At 31.5% G+C, this 22,807-nt stretch overlaps 1 protein-coding gene across 1 annotated transcript; it reads right to left on the bottom strand.

The window, feature by feature from the left end:
* Nucleotides 1–4,907: 4,907 nt before the first annotated feature.
* LOC111894999 (squamosa promoter-binding protein 1) lies at nt 4,908–21,224 on the bottom strand. The gene is made up of 2 exons (XM_023891089.3): nt 20,683–21,224; nt 4,908–5,275 (listed from the first exon to the last, which is right to left on the bottom strand). The coding sequence occupies exons 1-2, from the start codon at nt 21,021–21,023 to the stop codon at nt 5,161–5,163; spliced, it is 456 nt and encodes a 151-aa protein (XP_023746857.1). The 5' UTR covers nt 21,024–21,224; the 3' UTR covers nt 4,908–5,160.
* Between the last annotated feature and the right edge of the window lie 1,583 nt (nt 21,225–22,807).

A 22,807-nucleotide genomic window follows, 5' to 3' on the forward strand; every position in this document is an offset into this window, starting at 1 on the left:
ACCGGAACCGGTTGAGATAAACCGGAGGGGTAGGTCGGACACTCTGGTATGTCTGAAAGGGGTATGTTGAGCACCTCGGTATGCTCAATAGGGTAGATCAAGCACCCAGATATACCTGGTAGGGGTAGGTCGGGCACCCCGGTATGCCTGACAGTATGTTATTTGTATGGTATGTGGTACGATGGAGAACTCTCTAAGCTTCATGCTTACGGTTTACAGTTTTGGTTTCAGGTACCTTTTCTTTGAAGGGAAAGGAGCCGGCTTGACTGCAGCGCATCACACTACTATTTTCCGCACTATGATGTTCTTGGGATTTGTACTCTGACATTTTTATCCAATGCCTACAGTTTTGCTACTTTGGCATCACAACATATCAAAACGTTCTGTCTGATGAGAAATATTATATAATGCTCAACTTAATGCATATATATTCCACCGAATGCACCAAGTAAAAACTGTAATATTCATGTAGTTGATGTCGCTGATAATTAATAAAATTTAAATATGATAGTGTTTGACAAAACGGTGGTAAATAAAAATTATAATTTTATTTATTATAGTTGTGAAAAAATATCATATTATGTTTTTTTTTATTGTTTGTTTAATTGTTCGTGATATTTATTTACCATTTAAGGTTAAATGAACAAAGATGAACAAATATCTATTCATGTTCGTTAGATACGTTTTGCAGCCCGATTGATAACATTAATATTAAATTTTAAAGAAAAATTTAAAATTAAAATATTATATGAAAATCCCTATAGTAAAATTGATTATGTAATTATACAAAATAAATTTGATTATGTAATTATACAAAGGTATACAAAATGAAATGGAGGTATTATATGTTAATTCCTAGTATAAAATATTTTATTAATAGTTAAAGGTATAAATTATAAATTTAGTATATGTTAGAAGGTTATAAATGAAAGTTTTAATAAATTGGTATAACAACACCGTCACTTCACTATGTCTCGATTATATAAACATAATAGAATATGTCAATTTAATTAGTAATCATTATCTAAAATCCCATCAAATTGGGTTACTTACGGTCAAAGTGGTTTTTTGTTGACTTTAAAATCGGATGTATTTAAAATCCCCTCTTTTTAAAGTAGTGTATCTTTTATTATTGTTTTTCCTCTCTGTAAGCATCCTTGCCAACACTATTGGCAGCATCATCACCAGCACCACAAAACCCTCACACAACACCATCCTCACCGTTACTCACTACCTTCTCTATAAACGTAAACCACCCTAAATCTAAACACCATCCTCATATAAGCTATTATCTACAATACCAGTTTCTTTAACTTCTGTTCCCGCCTTACCGATATGAGTTTATGATTGAACAAAAGAGATGGATTTATGGATTTGAGTTAGATCTTTGTATATATGCGTTTGTTGTCCACTTCACCACCAACGTTATCTCCATCACTCACGACCATTGGTACTCTGTCAACCCCAGATCTAAACCATCTGGTCATCGGTGTCAGTCACTCTATTCCCTCACCACCACATCTGAACCCAACAATAGTAAGATCTTTCAGATTTATATATTAAGATCTAGAACTGTTGGTTGGGTTAAGTAGTTCATTTTACACTAAGCTTACATTCTTTTTTTTACAAATATTACAACCAATCTTTATGTATGAGTATTTGAATCTTAAGGCTATGTGTTATATGTAAGTGTGTTTGCTAAACTGTTTGTGTATGTGTTTGGTCTATTATGTATGTGTTTGTGTTTTTTAAACTTTAATCAACTAATGAATATATGTCACTTATGTTGATCTTTGTGTCGATAGACCAAGATTGATTTCAGGTTTGATGTACCAAAATTGACAAAATGTTCTTCCTTTGTTATCTTTAGTATTTATTCGGTTCTTTTTGGCTTTGTATTTCCTTCTGTTCTGTTTTTCTGCTTTCTTTGATTCAAGTTCTATAATTTGATTTTCTAGGGTTGGTTTGTTTTTATGGTGTGCTTGTATATAGGGAAACCTTTCAACTTTAAATGATATGAGCCTCCCTGTATGTGCTTGATAAAATAAAAATTGTTTTTCTAATACATCTAAAATTATTTTCTAATTATCATGTGTTTTCATTTTTTCTAAATACTAAAGTTATCATTGTAACTTGTATTTCTTGTATATGAGATAATTGTGCTTGTTCATCCATCCGATTTGTACACACATGTGAAGGCTATACCTGGTGTAGATGTTATGTTGCTTTGTTTTCCATTTTCTGTTCTTGTTTATTTGTTTTGTTAAACTTTTGTTGGTAGTTATTGAATCTCATGGTAAATTTGAAAAAAGAAATCAAGAAAGTGTAGTTAATGAGATCTGATAGTCATTCTTTTTTATAGATTTTTTTTGTTTGTAGTCTAAAAATTGTATTAACATTTTTTTGTCGATTTTATGATTTTCAAGTTAACAGATATATTTCTAAGCTCAAGGCTAAAGGCTGAAGGTTGATAGTGGCTTATAGACTCTTGATTTTATGATCCAATCTTGATTTTTATCTGGTTAATGGTACTGGGTGGGTAGCCTGCTAAGTTGTGGATAGAGTCAAAGTTTAATGTACTTCTACAATTTCATGGAGATTTATTTGTACATCTTTGTTTATTGTTCATTTAGCTGGTGTTGACCAAATGGTTTTGGTTTCTCCAAAATTCAAGTTTTTTTTTCTTTGTAGTGTAGTATTTCTTATAGATTTAGAATAATATATGAATTTAGAAATTTTCAATATCTCTGTTAATGTTGTTTTCAATTTTGACTAAACCAGTTCTTCAAATATTTCACTTTATTTGTGTTGTGTTTGTTATACGATATCTATTAATGTTCTGGTAACAACATATTAAAAAATTTTGTTTTGATTATAAGAAAATGTTAAATTCCTTTGATTTTGGGCTTCTATTGAACCACCTTGCCTTTTTTTTTTAATCATGTTATGAGTGGTTGTAGAGGTCGTAGGAAGTGTTTGGCAGAGGTGTTCATGGGCAGAAAGGTCCCTAAACACATCTGTCTTGGGTCAAACCGGTTTTGGTCTTTAAAAAATAATTGACGTTGATTTAAAACTGTCTTTGTTAGGGTTAGAAGCTGGTCTAAAATGGTTAAAAAAACCGGGTTGGGAGAAACTTATAAACCATTGTATTTAAAAAAAACTTTAACGGAAACAAATACATTGGTGCTCATCTTAGCCAAGTCAAAGAAGCATCGTTAAAATAGATGAAGCTTATGAACCGGAAGTTACCGAAATCAAGAGTTCAATTATTCAAATTGATTGAATATGATAATATTCAGTTTAGAAACTTTTACACGATGAAAAATATGATAATATTTTGTTTTTTTTTATCAAACAACGTTCAGAAATTATTAAAATTAAAATATTAATATGCAATTAGGTTATTCAAAACTTTTAACTTTGATTTTAATTTTTCTGTCCCGAGATTTGAATACATGGTAAAGTTATAAAAAAACATTTAGACAATTTATGTATTAACACACAAATATTATTTTCAAATATACAAACCAATATTTAAAAAAAAGTATTTTATTTGTCATGTAACTATACTATAAGCACAAAAATGATTTTTAGTTTAAAACTACATGTCATTATAGTTTTATAGTAAAACCACATTGTTAAGTTAATATAGTAAAAAAAAACCTTGAATGTGTATTTAAAATGCTAATTTAATGTGAACAAATAAATTTTATGTCTAAAAAAATAAAATAATTAAATATTAAAAATATAAATAATAACTACTTCATAAATATCGTTAGTATTCTGTTATTTTAATTAAAAAATACCATAAACTATAACACATAATTTATGATAATCATCATGTTTATTTTATTTTATCTTGATTAAATAAAATATCCACCCACTTTATTATTAGAGAGTTAAAGAAATCAACCTACCAAAAATCAAACATATATTGTCTGTCGTATTACGTGTGTACCCAAAACTAACATCAAAAGGAAACAATTTGTAGCAAATCTTCAACCAATTGTCGCCCAAGAACTAATCGACGAAACGAAACAAATAGTTGTCGCTGTATCGTGCGGGTACCCCACTACTATATATATATATATATATATATATATATATATATATATATATATATATATATATATATATATATATATATATATATATATATATATATATATATATATATTAAGATCTATCTTAATGTTTTTGGCAAAAAAATATATTCAAAAATCAATATTTCTAAAATAGTCCAAAATCCCAAATGCCTAAATTATTTGAAATTCTAATTTGTGTTCATATCGTATTCATGTCAATTGTAAATAACATCACGTCATGTTATGTCGAGCATGACATTATTATGTGTTTTTCGTGTATTATAAGATTAATTTTGAATTCAATTAACTAAAGGTTTATTTTATTTTATTGTTTCGAGTTTGTCGTATTAGTCATTTTTATCATGTTTTAATTGAGTCGTTTTCGTGTTACTCAAACAAATAGGACATGGTTTCAAGTTGTTTTCGTGTTATATAAAAATGTTTTAAGTTATGTTGGTTCATCTAAATACACGACACGGCTGCCCGTTTAATTGTCACCATGGCTAAATACATGTCGTTATGGTCTCCCCTATAGCTCACAATCGTGAACAAGCTGGCTCAAATGGGATCGACTTTAGGTAGGCATTTTAATAATTTAACTTGAGGTTGGTGATTACTAATAGAATGTTTATGATATTATAGCCTTCTAGACAACATATCGGGTCAATTAGGGAACCATGTACCCAAGTGATAGCAAAATAGGGACAATGACCTACAAGGTACAAATGTTTTCAAGTTTCTTTATTCATCTAATGTGTCATGTATTGTTCTACCGTAGAGGTGTGGGATGATCTATTTTCGAAGCCTTAAAAATTATTAGCATATAGAATCATATATTTACTTTCATTAGAAAGTTATCATAAATAGCGTATGATTTGCTAGTACAACATCACAATTCATTTACTAATTACCTTATGAATTCCTCATATATATTTACTTATACTACAACACTTCTTGATAATAAAGTTTACAGAATGACAGAAGAGAGAGAGCATCATAGCCATCAATATAGTTATATAAGTCTTATTTTATTAGGAGTTGATGAGGGACTAACAATCCGCTTTTCCTTAAATGATCAGGAACCGTCTCCATAAGTTTCAAAGGAGCTTTTACGTCGGCGCTCATTATGCCCAGCTAAACGCCTACGACAACTTCTCTTGGCATTATCAAATTCTATTAGGTCATGGAACCTGCAGAAAAAACCAAAAAAGCAAAACCAATGTTATTCCTGTGATGAATAATATAAGAACCCGTAAGTCAAAATTTGTGTACCTTATATTGCATTTCTTGTGTAGATTAAAAAACACAAACTCAAGTGTGCAAAATATTGTACATGTACACAACCATTAAATTTCAAGATGACCTGAAGTTTGGTTATCATTTTTGTTAGCGTGGATGGGTACTTTATGAATATTTTCTCCACTTAAATACCATTTTACTTTGTTGGGGGCCATATTGTTTCTCTAGTCTTTTTTATTAACCTTTTCAGAAATCATTAGCTTTACATCAAATCCTGGCTGGTTACTAGTAACATAATGAATCTAAGAGCCATGAATAATTCGTGACATTTTTTCCATATATATGGGATAGAAAACTACTTGTGGAAATATTATAGAAGTTATGTTTAATTAGGATCCCAAAAATCACGCAATTTGGTAAGAAACCCATATAGTGTTAGGTTCATGTGAGACGGCTTAATTTTGTGAGACCGTAAGACGCACTTTTTTTTATTTTATTTATTTTATTTATTTATTTATTATTTTTTTTAGTTAATTCAAGTTCCGAAAATAATATTTAAAAAAAGAATTTTTTGATTTTTCCATTTATTTTGCATTTTAAAATTATTTTTAGAATATGTACAGTGTAGTATTTATTTAGAATATTTCACGTATTTTTCAAAAAAAATAGAATTTTTTATATTTTTTATATTTTTTTTAGTTAATTCAAGTTCCGAAAATAATATTTAAAAAAAGAATTTTTAGATTTTCCATTTATTTTGCATTTTAAAATTATTTTTTAGAATATGTCAGTGTAATATTCTATTTAGAATATTTCACGTATTTTTCAAAAAAAAAAAAAAAAACGGGATTTATTTTTATTTTTTTTTAAATTTTTTTAGTTAATTCAAGTTCCGAAAATAATATTTAAAAAAAGAATTTTTGGATTTTTCCATTTATTTTGCATTTTAAAATTATTTTTAGATTTGGTCTCACGGTCTCACATAATTAGAATGGTCTCAAATGAACCTGAACCTATAATATATATATATATATATATATATATATATATATATATATATATATATATATATATATATATATATATATATATATATATGCTGCCACTAGGAGACTTTGAAAATAAATATTATTATGAATTTCATCATTGTAAAAGACTTTTTTTCCTGCTGCCATAGGCTCTCAATGTCTCCATCAGAAAATATGTCTCTCTATGTCTTCTTCATACATCTAAATCATCGATATTGCTCAAGATTCCTCAACCTCCTGTAGATCACATCCAATATCGCGCCACAACCCACAGTTTCATCAAAAAATAATCGTCTTCTCACATTTAACATATCAAAAACTCAATGCCACAACTTTCATCAAAAGTATCAACTGGTATTTTCGTATCTGGTAGAGATAAATCTTGACTTCTGAAGTCGGTAAGCACTTGTATGTCTATTCCAGATGATGTTTACAAGGAGTTAACTCTAGATGTTGGTCCCCAAGTCCCCATAAATTGGATTCCAGAAAGGGGACAAGGGGTGTTCCAGATGGTAGTAGTGTGTTTTTATGTCAAGGAAAAAAAATTCTCAAAGTAGAATGTTATTAGTGGAAGAAATGATGCTCTGTTGTTGTACAGTCATGTACCTAAGTTAAAAATGTAAAGCAAAGAAAAAAGAATCAAAGGAGAAGGTTACACTTAAAATGGCAAATTTAATATTTATCATGGGCATATTCAAGTGCTCTCTAGCTAAATCCTAGGACAATTATGGCCCGATACAAGATAGTTTAGAACAACATAAGCACATGAAAAGTTGGTTATATGATAAAAGCCCCTATATGTTATATTCTCTTCATATTCTCCCAGCCCATAGTAGTAATAGAAAACTGAGGGCCAATTTTCAGTGATAAATATCATCTTTGGAAGGCCTTTGACCTCATATATCAAGCTTTAATCACCATCTAACACAATTAAAGGTATGTGTTTATGTGTTCATGATTCCTTGAGTTAGTCATTTGTTGTATTAGTGTGGGTAAATTATTTAAGTACTTCCTATAGATTTTGATTTGAATGTGACAGCCAACTATGAAATATATATGTGTAAAGTTAAAAGTTGATCAAATGTTGTTGTATAAACACTGTAATGTGAAAGTTTATAATTTTTATCTAATCTTAGAAAATTTTCAAAATGGGTGGTACATGTGTTCCAAAGGTATTTTATCATAACACTCCAATGGACTCTATAGATTTGATAAATGATACCTTAATTGTTTTCTTTGGCTTCGCTCATATGTCTTGAATATACTTGTAAATCCTTGAATAATTTTAAAATTATGGAATTAAGAAAAATCTCTTTACTTCCTTATGGATCGATGTAGAATGATAAGTATGGTAGCTTGGGTGACTAGTTAGATCGATAAACAAATAGATAAGAACTATGAGAGAAAAGTGAGCGAGAAGCGGATGGAGCCTGAGTTAGGAGGGGAAATCTAGACATGTGGTAGAGTCAATGGAATTCTCCACGCCGTAGGAAGAGAACATTGGAGTTATATGTTCAACATCCTAGGAATCAACATACCAATCAGGAGGATGTTGATTGTTGTCCAGATGACACTAAGAATGAAGTGCATTTACTAAATTAGAATAAAGTGACTATGTCTGATTCGAAATAAGGCGAACGTCTGACATTGGTGGGAAAGTGGCCATTTTTTTAGAATGTTGGCAATGAAAAGGTAACCATGTCCCAACCACTAGAACCACCGCCTTAATTTTTGTTGTTATGCCCATGAAGAACCACGGTCGAAGGAGGTGTGGGAGCACTAATCTTTTTGAGAAATAAATACAGTTTGTTGGATGTTGGATCCATGCATATTTTTATGAAAATTTTGTGGTGTTTAATTCAATTAAGAAGATCACAAGATGATGGTGGCGTTTTGACACCCTCGTGAATGGTATACAAAGTTTTTGTAGGAGGGTTGAGGCCATAAAAAACTAGTAAGATTTATTAATACCATCGATAGAATAGAAAATGGAAAATAGTTAGTCATAGAGGGTTCTAAAATTCAACCATGTTCAGAAACAAATGACGTACCATTTTAAAGTCCGTGTAAAGAATGATAGAGGTTTGGCGTTTGGATACTAAACTAACTACTGTAATTAGTTGTGTTACGAGTAGAATCCATAGTTGAACTAAACCTAATATATTCAACTTCCTTAGTAAGAAAAAATGACACAGAAAGGAAGAGTTAGTTCGTTAAGATGGTTGTGATATCAAAGGGATGCTTCTACTTGAGAATGGCAGTTGTGGGAGTCAAGATATATCAATAAACAAGAACAAGTTCATTAAACACACTCCCCCACCATATGACTTCATATCAACTTAACTATGGATTTACATGTATAATTAGGCTTGTTATATTGAATACACTCTCGTGATTTAATCATGTTAAGGTCATGTTCAGTGAAACTAACTGGTAGTGGATAATGGGTACCAGGCAGCTGATAGTTCGTAGCATTTTGTTAAACGCAACGTGAGATAACTTTTAGATTTGGAGCATTTTGTTTAAACTAAATGCTAAAATCTTGTAGTGCCAAACGAGACCTTTTACTCAAAATGGAGCGTTTTGTCAAGCACTAGAAGCTTTCAAATGCTTTGTGTCAAACACGCCCTAATATTGTCCTGCTAATGTGGAGCATTTATTTGGGGGATGATCTATTCCCAACTTTTATAGGGGTTATGGGCCCATTGATATGGATGATATGTTGTTCAACTTATATTGGAACTAAATTGTCCTACTAGTATGGAAATTATTTGTGTACACATAAATCCATGGTGGTTGATGGGTTCTTTGCACCATAAAACAATTATCTTGTAAGAAGCAAGTATGAGGCTTCAATAAGGAATAGATAAAGTGCCTTATAGATTGTACTCTTATGAATGTTCTATTTTTAGTACTTTAGACTCTATCTATGTATACAACGTTTTTACACAAAAGGTATTGTTATGCTCTATTATGTATCTCACAAGGAAAAGTAATTATCTCATTTACAAGCGGTTGTTATGTATTCCAAATATGCATAAGAACTAGGTTGTTATATATGATGAAGATAGTATTTAGTCCTTCGAGACACTTTTATAGGAATTAACATTTATAGAGAAGTGATAGCCCAACTAGTCGTTTTCCATATTGGTGTCAGTAAATACCAATGTTCTAATTAAAAAGCTTGTCATGGCGCCATGGCTCCAAGGCTTGTACTTGACGCCGCATTTTAACAAAATGTCGCCTTAATTCATATATTTATATAAAAATAAATAATAGTAGAAAATATCTATAGAATTATAAATTATATATAAAATTATCGCCTTAAGTCACGCCTTACAAACAACGTAGCTCGTCACGGTTCGTAAAATCTTGAGGTTTGACACTACCGTCGACTCACGCCTAATATTATTTAGAACCTTGGTAAATATGTACATACTTCTTATAGAGTTTGAATCAAATGTGACAACCAACTATACAAAATATATTCATAAAGCTAAAATTTGACAAACTTTCATTATATAAATAAATTAATGTGAATGTTTTTAATTTTTAGTAGATCTTGGAAAATTTTCAAAATGGGTACTATAGGTGTTCAAGAGGGTCATTCATCATAACACTCTAGATGAGTATAAGGATTTGATAGAGAGTACTTTAGTTGTTTTCTTGGGCATCGATAGTATGTGATTTTTTGCCCTATATGTCTTGAATGTACCTGTCAATAATTTGACAAGTTTAACATTATGAAATTAATAGAAATAACTATATATCCCCAATGTATGTAGAATGATAAGTATGGTAGCTCTGGTCACTTGTTAGATAGATAAATGATACACAAATAAATGAATAGATAAAAACTGTGAGAGAAAATAGAGTGAGAAGAAGATGCAATCTATATTTGGAGTAAAAATCTAGATAGGTAGTGGAGTCAATAGCATTCTCCCCACTTAATGAAGGAAACAATGGATTTATATGTTTAGCCTCCTAGGAAACAACATACCAATAAGTGAAATTGTCATTTACATGACACTAAGAATGAAAGGCATTTTCAAAATTTGAATCGAGTGAGCGTGTTTGATTCGGTAAAAAGGTAAGATCTAGATATCTATGGGCCTAGTAGCCATCTTTAGACAAACATTGGCAATGAGGAGGATGGTGACCACGTCCATGACTACTAGAACTACGATCTCAATTTTTTGTTATGCTCCTGAAGAACCACGATCAGAGGAGATTGAGAGCACCGATTGTGGTGAGAAATAAATGCAGTTTGGTGGATGGTAGATCCATGCTCAAATTTTATAAATAATTTGTAAAGAAAATTGCAAAATGATGTTGACAGTTTGACAGCTTGGTGAGTGGTAGATAAATTTCCGAATTAGGGGATTAGGTCACAGACAAACTAGTGAGACTTATCAATATAATCGACGAAATGGTAAATGATAGATAGTTGGTTGTAGAGGAGTCTAAATTTCCAACCATGCTCATAAAAAAAGAAATACATTTCTAAAGTTGGTGTAGAGAATTGTAGAATTTTTTTATTTTTTCAATTGATTTGTGGTTGTAGGATAATTCTATATCATAACATGCATTACATAATGTTTTATTTAAACATATTTGTCCACTTTTGCTTTAGCAGGTGAGGACCAAATCAAAATAAAGATAATCTCATTAACTTTATTCCTATTAAAGAACGCATGAGTAAGAGAAGAGATACCATTCATAATGATGATCAATGGAATAGGGTTAATTGTTACCTCATTTTAGCCAAAAATCTTTTAATAAGGCATGAGAGGAATAACTTGGTTAACAAATGTAGTAATTCAAGTAACAAGAGTGGAGATGAACCGGTTGTGCAATAGCTACAACCGTTATGGAAGAGATTAGTGACAAGAACACTAAAATATTAATATTTAGGCTGATACCATGTAGGGTTTGAATCTAATTAATGTTTGATAGAAAAGTCAATTAAGCAATTCCTCACATCCAGATGAAGGGAATCACCTGTAATTCATTAAGTTCATCATACATGTGAGAGATATATTGATGACAGTAGATAATACAATAATGTTTAATAAAATAGGAAATGACGTATACTAAATAACTATTTTTCTATTTTAAAAGATTTACACAACTAAATAATGATTTGTGAGATATATCGCTAATATGGAAATTGTATCACTTACAAGAGCATAAAAATCTATTTATTGCAATAATGTCGAATCAAAACATAAATCAATGACTCTTGGTACCGTTAAAGAAATATCATTGCAACATGATCTAACTTTAGAGTGGAAGTTAAACCTATTGTAAAGATGTTTAGTTACAAAACACAATAAGATCATTGCATCTGACTATGTTTCTAGCTAGAAATTGTAGACAATGGGTATTGTTATCAAATATCTCGTAAAATATTATCGATAGTTTGACTTCTAAGTTTGGTTTTGGATTAAATATACAACCAAAATTTAAATGCCTTAATGGGAAATGATTTGACATTTCAAGGATTAAAGTGCTGGAAATTATGAAGGAGGTAGCAAGTTGGATAGTTTCCTTGCCCTACATATGTCATAGGAAGAAAATTTGGTGGGTTTATAAGGATTTCCTTGCGTTTAGTCTTAAAATATTTAGTGGGGTAAAAATGGATCAAATCCATACACACACATAACTGAGTTATGAGTGCAAGTTGCAAAATTTGGGAAATGATGTATTTTAGGCACACTTTGTACTCAGCATGCCTCATCATTGCTAGAAGACTTTATTTATAATGGGCGTTGATTAATTGATCTTATTAAACAGTTAAAGTTATGGCCACCTCTAACCGATCCAGTCAAACAATTAGATATAACCATCAGTTCCACAACTAATAAGCCTTCTTTGATATTAGATAATCTTAGAAAGAAATACATTGTAAATAGGTCTAAACTTAGGCTCTTTGTCTTCCATATGGCAGACTATGAGTGGTTGACGACAATCATTGCACCACTTTTTTAAGGCATCCTAGGGTTTCTAACATGTTTAAATAAGATATCTTAGGTACCATTTATTTCACACAAAAGAACAAGATCTCTTATGTTATCTTATTTTTCTATGTATTAAAAAACTATGTTCTTCTAGATCCATTGTTTTTGTGTGTTTCTAGGTTAGCTTTGCATTTATCGGTTCTTCTAAGATGTTTCTATTGAGCTCCATTTAAACATTCTCAATTACCATCCTATACATATTCTTGTCAACCTTTTATGACAATACAAGTCCATTTTGAGATCATGGGAATGTGAAACACATCTCGAAGGGTGATTCTTTCACTATTCCTAAACTTTAATTACATCGTGCCAATGAAGCTTATTATATGGCCATGAATGCATACCACCACCATCCCTTCTCTTAAAGAGCCATAGGTTTTGGACACCTGTCTCACTATAGTAGCACCAGAATCCATAAACTAAGCTCAGACTGCCAAGTGGGCAGTATCTTCAACTATGTTTATAGAGCTATATATACGACCATATTTGTACAAGAGGAACTCCCGTACATAGTGACATGTCTCTCTGTATACATTTCACTTTTGAGCTCACTTTGGTTTGTTGTTGGTTGGTTGGTTGGTTGTTGTTAATGATTTGGATTATTGAACTCCTATTTTCAGGCTCTAAGAATTTCCTATTATTGAACCCAATTTTACGCTTTTGTCCAGAACCCTATCTAATAAGTGGTTCATACTTGATTTGACTTCAACATATTCTTCCATGTTTCTAATTTTATCCTTAACTATGAAGTGCTTCAACAAACCATAGAACGAGTAATCCTTAAACTTGTGCATCATCCCCTTTGAGAAGTATTTATAAGAGGGTGTCACCTTTTAAATATTTGCACCCACTTAGAAGAGCTTCGGTAAGGACATAGAAAGCTTGGTCAGCTTGTTGGATAAGATCTTGAGCTCTTGCATATTCACTAATATTGGTCTTTCGTAGACCATTTGGAAGTGTAAGTACTTGGATAAAGGTGTTTAGAAAGGGAATTATTTATGAGACCAAGACATAAGTTCTCTAACTCGCTTCTAAGGGACGTCGACTTGTCTATATCATAAAAGTTATTTTTGGTATGGTTTATTTCCAACTTTGGATACATGATCAACTGGGTTAAGGACCAATTGAGGGTCCACAACAAAACAAAGCTTCAACACAATAAAGAAAAAATGTAACCTTATTAGCCCAAAAGTGTAATTCTAACCATTAAAGTGCTCTAGTTTGACAAACTCATAATTCAAGGTGACGAGGTTCGAGGAAGATATTATGATGTCCATTTGTCTAAAATTTAATCAAAGAGTAAATTACACGAATGGTCCCTATGGTTTAGCGTAATTTGCATGTTTGGTCCCTAACTTATTTTTTTAACTAGAAAGGTCCCTATTATTTGTTTTCGTTACACATTTGGTCCTTGTCTTTCCTAAAAAGACTATTTTCCCTTACCTACCCTACCATTTTTCTCTGTCTTACCTAAAAATACTAGTTTTCCCTTACCTACCCTACCATTTTCCTTATTTAAATAATAGTCTTTTTAGGTAAGATAGAGACCGATCGCATAACAAAAACAAATAGTAGGGACCAAGCGTGTAACAAAAACAAACAATAGAGACCTTCCGAGTTAAAAAAATAAGTTAGGGACCAAGAGCGAAAATTACCTCAAACCATAGGGACCTTTCATGTAATTTACTCTTAATCAAATAAAAACCTTTAAGATTGTAGTAATTTAGACTTGACAAAAAAACAATCCGATGACTAGTGTTGTGATTTTATTAAAAGACATATCGATCATGGAGGATCTAGGCCTGGTGTTTCTATAATAGATATTGATTTTAGTGTTAGTGATGATACTCGCAATATAAATAAAGTACTAATGCTTATGATATGAATGATGAAGTTGTTTCCAAATTGAATGAAAGAATGTTTTCTGCTATATGCCTTTTTAATTTATTTATAGAAAAAATGTTAAGCACCCACAAATATTAGCAATATAGAAAAAACTGAGAGCCGAAGGTATGCTAAAATTAAACGATAAAGAATTATACAAATGTGAAACTTTATAAAATCGAAGTTTACAAATCGATTTACTACATTGTAGATTTGTCTCATTGAGATATTTGTAATCTAAATGAAATATCTACTTGAGGAGGAAATAGATGTTTCATTACTTTATGCAAAGACACGAGCCATTATTTACATGTTTATTTGTTATGATCAAAAGATGAAGTTGTTGATGTATTTAAACATTATAAGGCTAAAGTGGAAAATCAACATTAGAAAAACATAAAGATTCTTTTGTTGGTTAGAAGTAGGAAATATTTCATATAATAGTTTGACATATTCTATGAAGAGAATATTATAAAATGTAAGAACCTGAAATTTAGCGAAAGTTGACTTTTAGTCAAATATCGAACAAAAAGAAAAAATGGTCAATTAAGAGACAGAGATGAGAAAATGGAGTGACTTCATGAAAACAACCAATAAGAGTTGAAGTCACAAAAATGAGATTAGATGATTAAGTTTAAGAGAAAGAATGCATCAGAATATGCATTTTGGTCAAAATGGTAAAATAGATATTTTATGATTTTGGGTCAATTTGTGACTTAATAAATTAACATCCATATTAGGTTAGTAAGATATGACTTAAAAATATTGTAGAGTATGTTCCCACCTGCATATGGATATAAAGTTCATAGAAAACGGTTAAAAATGAAGAAGTTATGAAGGATAGAAGTTGAGACATAAATCTCCCAAAGTCGGAATGGAATCAACCTAAGGGGTTGCTGTCAAGCCAGAACTATAGCGCGGTAGATAGGTTGCCATGGTGCGAAGAGAGTTAATTATAAGAAAGAAAGGCATCATACTTTCTCCCGCGACACGGTATATGGGTGTCACAGCGTTATGACCAAAGTAGGTTGCTAGTGGAGATAAAGTACCACAATACGGCAAGAAGAATGACGTTGTGTGGGAAGAAAATGCAAGTCTAATGACTGAGGTCAAATGGTCACTATGGCATGGTAGACAAGTAACTATTGTGTGGTTACGTATTAGAACAGGAGGCTGATAAGCCATCATTCTCATCATTTTGCACTCTTAAACCCTCCCATATGATGCTCTGATGATTTGGAGAAGGAAGAAGGGACAAAAGGTGGTCTTGGGTGCATATGGATTGGATTGAAGTTGTAAATCTTGTAAGGTAATCATCTTCTCAATTTTTAAGCTAGTAGCGCTTTAATGGTGTTTTGATTGTTTGGTTTGATTAGCATATAGATTAAGTATGATGTTATTGATAGTGTCTAGAAGCTTTAACCAAACTTAGAAAATGATTCCCATGATTGGGATCAATCCAATGAGAGTTAGAGTTTGTAACCCTAACTAGTGATTATGTATGAATTGATTTAATAGAGGATAGAATATAATGAATTGAGTAGTATAGGACACTTAATTCATTAACTGGATGAGATTAAGAGATCTAGAATGAAAAGATAGAAATTTGATCCGTTAAGTGGTGATGTTGACTTAGAGAGTCAAAAGCTCTTAATAGGCTAGACAAGTATTAAGATGCTTGTGTATATGTATGATTAGGTCTAAGAGCAAACAAGATGGGTCTAAGATGCATCAATGGCAGAGTAGAGGAAGATGGAACAATTAGTCTTTAGTAACTGATAAGGTGAGTTATCACACTCACTCTCTCTTTAGATTATGTATTTTATGTTTTTACACATATACATGTATGTTGGAGCTTGGGACACTAAGTGAATATACCTAAGAAATGAGATGACGATAGATGAAGAATATGTGTGTAAGAACATGTATTAGAGCATGTATACATATTAAGAGTATGTAAGAGGTACACACAAGATACATGAAGTAGATCATGTATGTATACAAGAGTATGTGGGTTTAGATGAGAATGGTATTTATTAAATACCTTAGAGATAGAAGAAAGAATCAGAAGATGATTATATGCAGTATAATCATAAGAGTATGTAAGTATGTCTAGACATTAATGGTATTGTAGAATGCCATTATGTTATTAGACATAGATATAGATTAAGTACTTAATAGGCTAAGTACTAGAAAAGAAAGCTTAGAAGGTCCCTTGATGAGACAAAGAGATAGATTGTCCAAGGGACTAGTGCTATGAGATGAGTCACATAAGAAATATGGAGATATAGAGATAGAGGTTCCTAAGGGAACAAGATGGAGGTTCCTTCGGGAACAAGAGAATGGTTCCTTAGAGGACAAGAGATAGAAGGTTCCTCCAGGGACAAGAGTATGGTTCCTTCAGGGACAAGGGATAGAAGGTTCCTTCGGGGACAACAATATGGTTCCTATAGGGACAAGAGATAGAAGGTTCCTTCGGGGACAAGAGTATGGTTCCTATGGGGACACGAAATAGAAGATTTCTTCGGGGACAAGAGTATGATTCCTACGGGAACTAGAGTATGATTACTTCGGGAATAAGAGTATGGTTCATACGAGGACAAGAGTATGATTCCTACATGAATGAGATGATGGTTCCTTAGGGAACATAGATAGAGGATCCCCTTTGGGGGGGGGGGGGTGTAGATAGACGATTCTCGTAAGAATCCAAATTGGTATGGTTGGAGAATATAGAGAAAAAGGTTCTTTGAAAGGAACAAGAAAAGTGAGTCCTTTATACGGACTTAGATGTAACCCAAGAGGGGTTAAGTATAAGGAATCAGTGAGGGATTTAAGAGTAAAAAAGAAAGAGTAAGGATCCACAAGGGATCATAAAAGAGAAGAGTAAGTCCAGATGTGTTCACCCGACAATGAAAGTTGGATGTTGTTTCCCATAGAGTATATATGAGATCAGAGTATGAGATGTGACTGTTGGGTCTAGATGGGAACATAATGCTGGCGCATTAGAGTTGAGAATTAAAAAAAAGGTGAAGAGTAAGCAGAGCATGTGAAGGCATGATAAGCGTTAGAAAATAAAGAAGAGATAGAGAATAGATAAAGAAGAGCCGAGAAGAGATAGAGCCATATACATAGTTAGAGTATGTGTAGAGTATGAGAAGAACCTATTAAAAGGCTAAGAGAAGAGTATGAGAAATAGAGTAGATGACATACAAAGAGTTAGATGATACGATAAAGAGTAAAAGGAAAAGATTACAGAAGAAAGATAAATAAGAGGAGATAGATGAAGAGGAAATAATAGCATTGTATGCTATTAGAGAAAGAGTTATATGACAAAGTATGATAAAGAAAAAAGTATGATAGAAAGAATAACTCACTAGACACATTGTGTCTGATGTTGTAGAATTTTATGTTTTGCATATTCAGGTAATAGCAGCCATGGTACCAGAAGATAAGACAGGAGCACAAGGTCAAAAAATAGATAGTTGGATGCTATTATTGTATTTCCTTGTTGTTTAATTTTGTATGTAATATTTTATTGTAGACCTATGATTTTTCCTGGGAAGTAAAGGTTTTTAATTGTTTAGAATTCCACAATGTAGATTAAAACTTTTACATTTCCCTTAGATTAGGTGTATAGAAAATCCAGGTCGTTACATAAAACATGAAAGAACTTTACCCTTTACTCCCCATCATAACTTTTTTAGATTAAAAAAGAATCGAACCCTAGTTGAAATGAACAACTAGATGTTGACTCAGTTATGTTTACCAAATAATATATAGGTGAAACACTATTGATTATGTTCTATGTACAAAATAGGATCCCTATTAATATGATTCCTCCGAGCCCTTATGAGTTTTGGAGGAAAGAAAACCTAACTTAGATTATCTAATAGTCATACACTCGAACTTAAGTGATCCAAATTAAGAGCCCAAGCTATAAAGAGTATATTCATTAGACATGCTCTAAATATAAATGATCACTAACTATTAGATGAAGAATTAGGTGTCATAGTTGAATCTATAGGTGTAGAAGTATTTGAGGACAAGTTTCTAAATATGATGAAAGTTCTAAACCTAAAACAGTTCTAGTAATTCTCAAGATAATATTGGACTTTCTCAAATTATAGAAGATACAATAAGAAGTATAATGGATAAAAAGGAGAAAAAAACTAGGATATGATTTTCTCTTATATTTGGTTGAAGTGACTAAAAAAAGTAACAAGTTAGGTCATTCTTTTACATTAACTTGGATGGTAATCCTAACACTGCTAATGAAACCATGCCGTTTGGGGATGCTCTTTTTCCATGAAGGAAAATATCAATAATGATATGGATTATATTATAATAAATATAAATTAAGAGTAGTTAATCTACCCAAGGAGAAGAAATCATTAGTGTCCAAATGAATTTTCAAAAGAATGTATCATCCAGACGAATCCATATATGTCTATAAAGCAAAATTAGGTTTTAGAGGATAAAATAGATAGAAGAAATTGAATACTTCGATACCTATATATATATATATATATATATATATATATATATATATATATATGTTATGTTTTATAATATTAGTTCTACCGAACTTTTATAGCTATCTCTTCCTTGAAAGGACTATGCGTTCATCAAATAATTGTAAATAAAACCTCGTTGAATGGAAATCTTGATGAGGATATAAATAAAAGAAGATTAGTTTATGAAGGATATATTTATATAGCAAGAATCAAATCCTTTGATACATATGTTATGTTTGCTAGGATTATTATATTAGAACTCTTATACCAATATCAACCTGGAAAGGGTTGTATATTTAACATATAAATGTGAAGAAAAGCTTTACAAACGATTATCTCTATGAAGAGATTTATTAGGAGCAACCTAAAGGTTTTGTGATACGATGAGAAGAAGAGAATGTGTATATACTTTTTAAATCCTTGTATGATTTGAAAAAAGTTCATAATGACTTTAGCAATTTGATATCACTATGACCTCTTTTGCTTTTCAGCAAAATGGTGCTAACATGTGGATTTATACCAAAGGGATGCTTGAATACATAATCATTATCTATCTTTATATAAGTGACATGTTGATCGCTAAATGCTTACTTAGAAGGTATATTTTGATGAAGAAATACAAATCCTTGAACCTTAACGTAAAAGATATAAGATAAGTAGATATCATTCTTGGTATCATTGTGAAAAGGATAGATAGTCAACTTTTCTTGGCCAATCTCATTACATATAGAAAACTCAGACAAAGATTTAACACTTGAACATTAAGGAATTTAACACTCATTTGGTTTAAATATGAAAGTTAATATGATGTATGGTCAAGCAGTGGCTCAACTAGAGTATGTGAGTGCAATTGGTAGCATAATTAATGTCATGAATTTCACTCGACCTGATATCGTGTTCTCTATAAGCAAACTAAGTGAGTATTCTATCAAGCAAGTACAGAGCACCAAAAGGTAGTCAAGGTAGTCAGTAGAGTACTAGGGTATCTGGAAAGGACAAAGGACAAATACTTTTGAATTGACTTCTATGTCATTCCTCGATATGATATAAGGGCATTTTGATGCAGTTGGATTGACCATACTAGATATTCAACATCCAAAAAGTGGTTATCTATACTCTAGAAATAGATTAGTGTTTTAAGAGAAACATAAAATTGATGAATTTTCTTACTTAGTCTTTTTATTCAATGCAATTATGCTTTTTGACAAGGAAGACAAGTGAGTGTACATGGGAGTTTAATAAATCTCGAAAATTCTGAGCTTCATATTTGAGAATGGTGATAAGCAAAGGAGCACTTTTAAATATGGAGTTCATCCGTACATAAAAATCGTTACATAATAATGTCATGTTTTTTTAGCATATTGTACATTTTTTTTTAAATATAAACTGTAGTGTATGACAGAAACTTGTTGTGTACGAATTAGATTCATAGACTTTTTAAGTGGAATAATTTTATTTAATGGGTAATTAATGAGCTGATTTGGAGAGTGTGTCTTGAAAAACTTCCTCAAATATTTATTTGAAAACTATATCAACCAAACATAATTAAATAATATGTATAATAGAGTTAAAATTATATTTTGTACATACATATAATTTATAATATTATATGACAATTCATTTCATTTCTACAAACCGATTAAACCTCATCAAGAACGCTATAACTTATTTCGCGTCTATTTCCTTTTTTCATTTGGTCATTCCATCTAACCAGACTTATCTTCACAATACGACACTAGACAATCACTATAAAGATTTTTGAACTAAGATTTACATGTTTTGTTGAACGCTTTTCATATTTAGTTTGTCTAGTAGTCAAAGGAATTTACTCTGATATTTTATGAGCAGATTCACTATAATATTGTATTCTGTACCATAATCTTTCAACATTCGAAACATTAAGTTTACTTACCTGCTGCATTGCTGACAAAACCGCTGTTGATATCCACCAGTTATAACAACTGGAGCCTTGGAATGAAGCTCACAGACTTTATGCCGCCGGTGGTATGTCTTGCAGTTACTCATATCAGCAGTGCAACCTTCCACCTGACAACAAGGTTGTACGGAACCTCCTCCGCTACCAGAACCCCTCCTTCTCATTACCTTCTTCTTCCTACTACCCTCTCCGAAGTTCTCATCATCATCTTCTTCTTCTCCTCCTTCTTCTTCTTCTTCTTCCCCATATTCAATCATCTCATTTTTCAACATATCGTTCATGCTTCTGACTACCCTTCCAGATTTTGTTGTTTCCATATATAAAAAAGAAAGAGTGGATACAGTATATAGAAAGAAGGAAGAGAATGGAAAAGGTGAGGAGATGGATATAAAACAAGAGTGTGTGAGGACCACAGGAAGTATATAACTATATATACACACCTAGAGGTTTTTAATACAAAGTAGTTAATTAATTAAGCCAATTATCGGAGCCGTTTTTTGTGAGCATAATGAACATTACTTTACACCGAAAAAATATTTTTTTTAAACTTGTGTTCCTTATAAATGTACAATGAACTTCTTATCAAGAATATTTCATAGTGTTTGAAGTTTAATATGGATGTTTATATCGATGAAATTTATTGTATAATTGTGGTTGTTAATTATTATGTAGCGGTGAATTGAAGGCCATGCATCCTTTTGCAAACACAAGCATTAATATTTGTCCCTATGTACATTTTTGTCGTTTTGTTTCTCTATGAGTCTATGACATGACATTATAGTCAATTATGTATTTTCTTTATGCATTGAAACTAAGATCACCGCTAATTTTGAAAAATTTCCCAACAAAAACGATGGGACAATGTCCAATGGGGACACACTCTATATCTCTCTCTCAATGTAAAAGACATAGATGTCATCTTCATCTAATCATCGGAGATAGCCAAAACAATTCGTTCAGTCTAGACGAACTGCATTCAATCCAGCTACAATCTTAACAATGGGAGTTTCAATTCCAATATAGATCGAACATTTTGTGTACACTATCATCTACCTAGGGATTGTTTACTTTATTTATATGTCAATTGGTGCATCTTCTAAAAGGAGAGTTGCTAGAAAAATAACTCTATTTACATAAATACACAAATCAATTTTGAGGGTACTATAATTCCATGATTCAAAATTTTGGAAGTCTATATGCCTCTCATGGTAGTCTCTTTCCACAGAAGATGCTTCCTGCTAAATTTAGGTGCTATGATTAAATGATGAAAGGTGAAAACTTTGTGAATGGTCCAAACGATCCCATGGAGTTGTCTAATATAGGGGTGACACGTGTGTACTTTTGTCACAAACTTTATATTCGAAATTCACAAACTCCTCTGTCCCACAAAAAAAAAACAAATCATTCTTAAAGAAATGGAAAAGACAGGGAATTTGTATTTAGAAATGTATTTTTTACGCAGCTCCATAATTTGCACCAATGCTGACCAAGCATCATACAATAACACCAACGGCTAAAACAACATACTTCGGGAATCCCATTAAAATGAGATAAGTCGAAAATCATGCCTTCAAAAGTGGTAAAACACTGCGACATAAAATATCTTTTCATTACATTAATGATGAAACATCATACATTCATCAAAAACCTTTTTTGTTTTGAGATGTGATTTTTGATTATTTTCTTGATGACAAATAGTAAGTTATTTTGTCAATACCCAAATATAATGGGGATTTTTCTTTTAAAAGGGGATGATATTATTTATGGTCAATAAATTTAGTGAACTGTGGCCAACTAGCTTTTGTTGTGATGATAGTTATAGTACTACATTTTAGCATCAAATTGGGATTAAATTGTACAGTCCAAGTATGTAGCGTGGTCCCAAATGGAGGTTCTTCCTCCACATCGCAATTATTATGACATTAAAATTATCATGTTAAGTTATGTGTACCTTATATTTTAGATTGCTGAAATAGCTTGTACCTTATATCACAAATAAGGTATTTTATCCCCAAATGGTTGTATACATTGTAGGAATCTTTAACCATCATTTTCTCTTTTAATGGTGAAATAAGAGAGCAATATACAATTTCCTACGTAT

The sequence above is a fragment of the Lactuca sativa genome, chromosome 4 (genome assembly GCF_002870075.4).
Source record: "Lactuca sativa cultivar Salinas chromosome 4, Lsat_Salinas_v11, whole genome shotgun sequence".
NCBI lineage: Eukaryota > Viridiplantae > Streptophyta > Magnoliopsida > Asterales > Asteraceae > Lactuca > Lactuca sativa.

What these genes read in the sequence shown, in the direction of transcription:
- LOC111894999 (XM_023891089.3), bottom strand. Translation starts at nt 21,023, where the DNA reads ATGGAAACAACAAAATCTGGAAGGGTAGTCAGAAGCATGAACGATATG. An exon ending in TTTTGTCAGCAATGCAGCAG is followed by an intron (nt 5,276 to 20,682) that starts GTAAGTAAACTT and finishes TTTTTTCTGCAG; the next exon opens with GTTCCATGACCTAATAGAAT.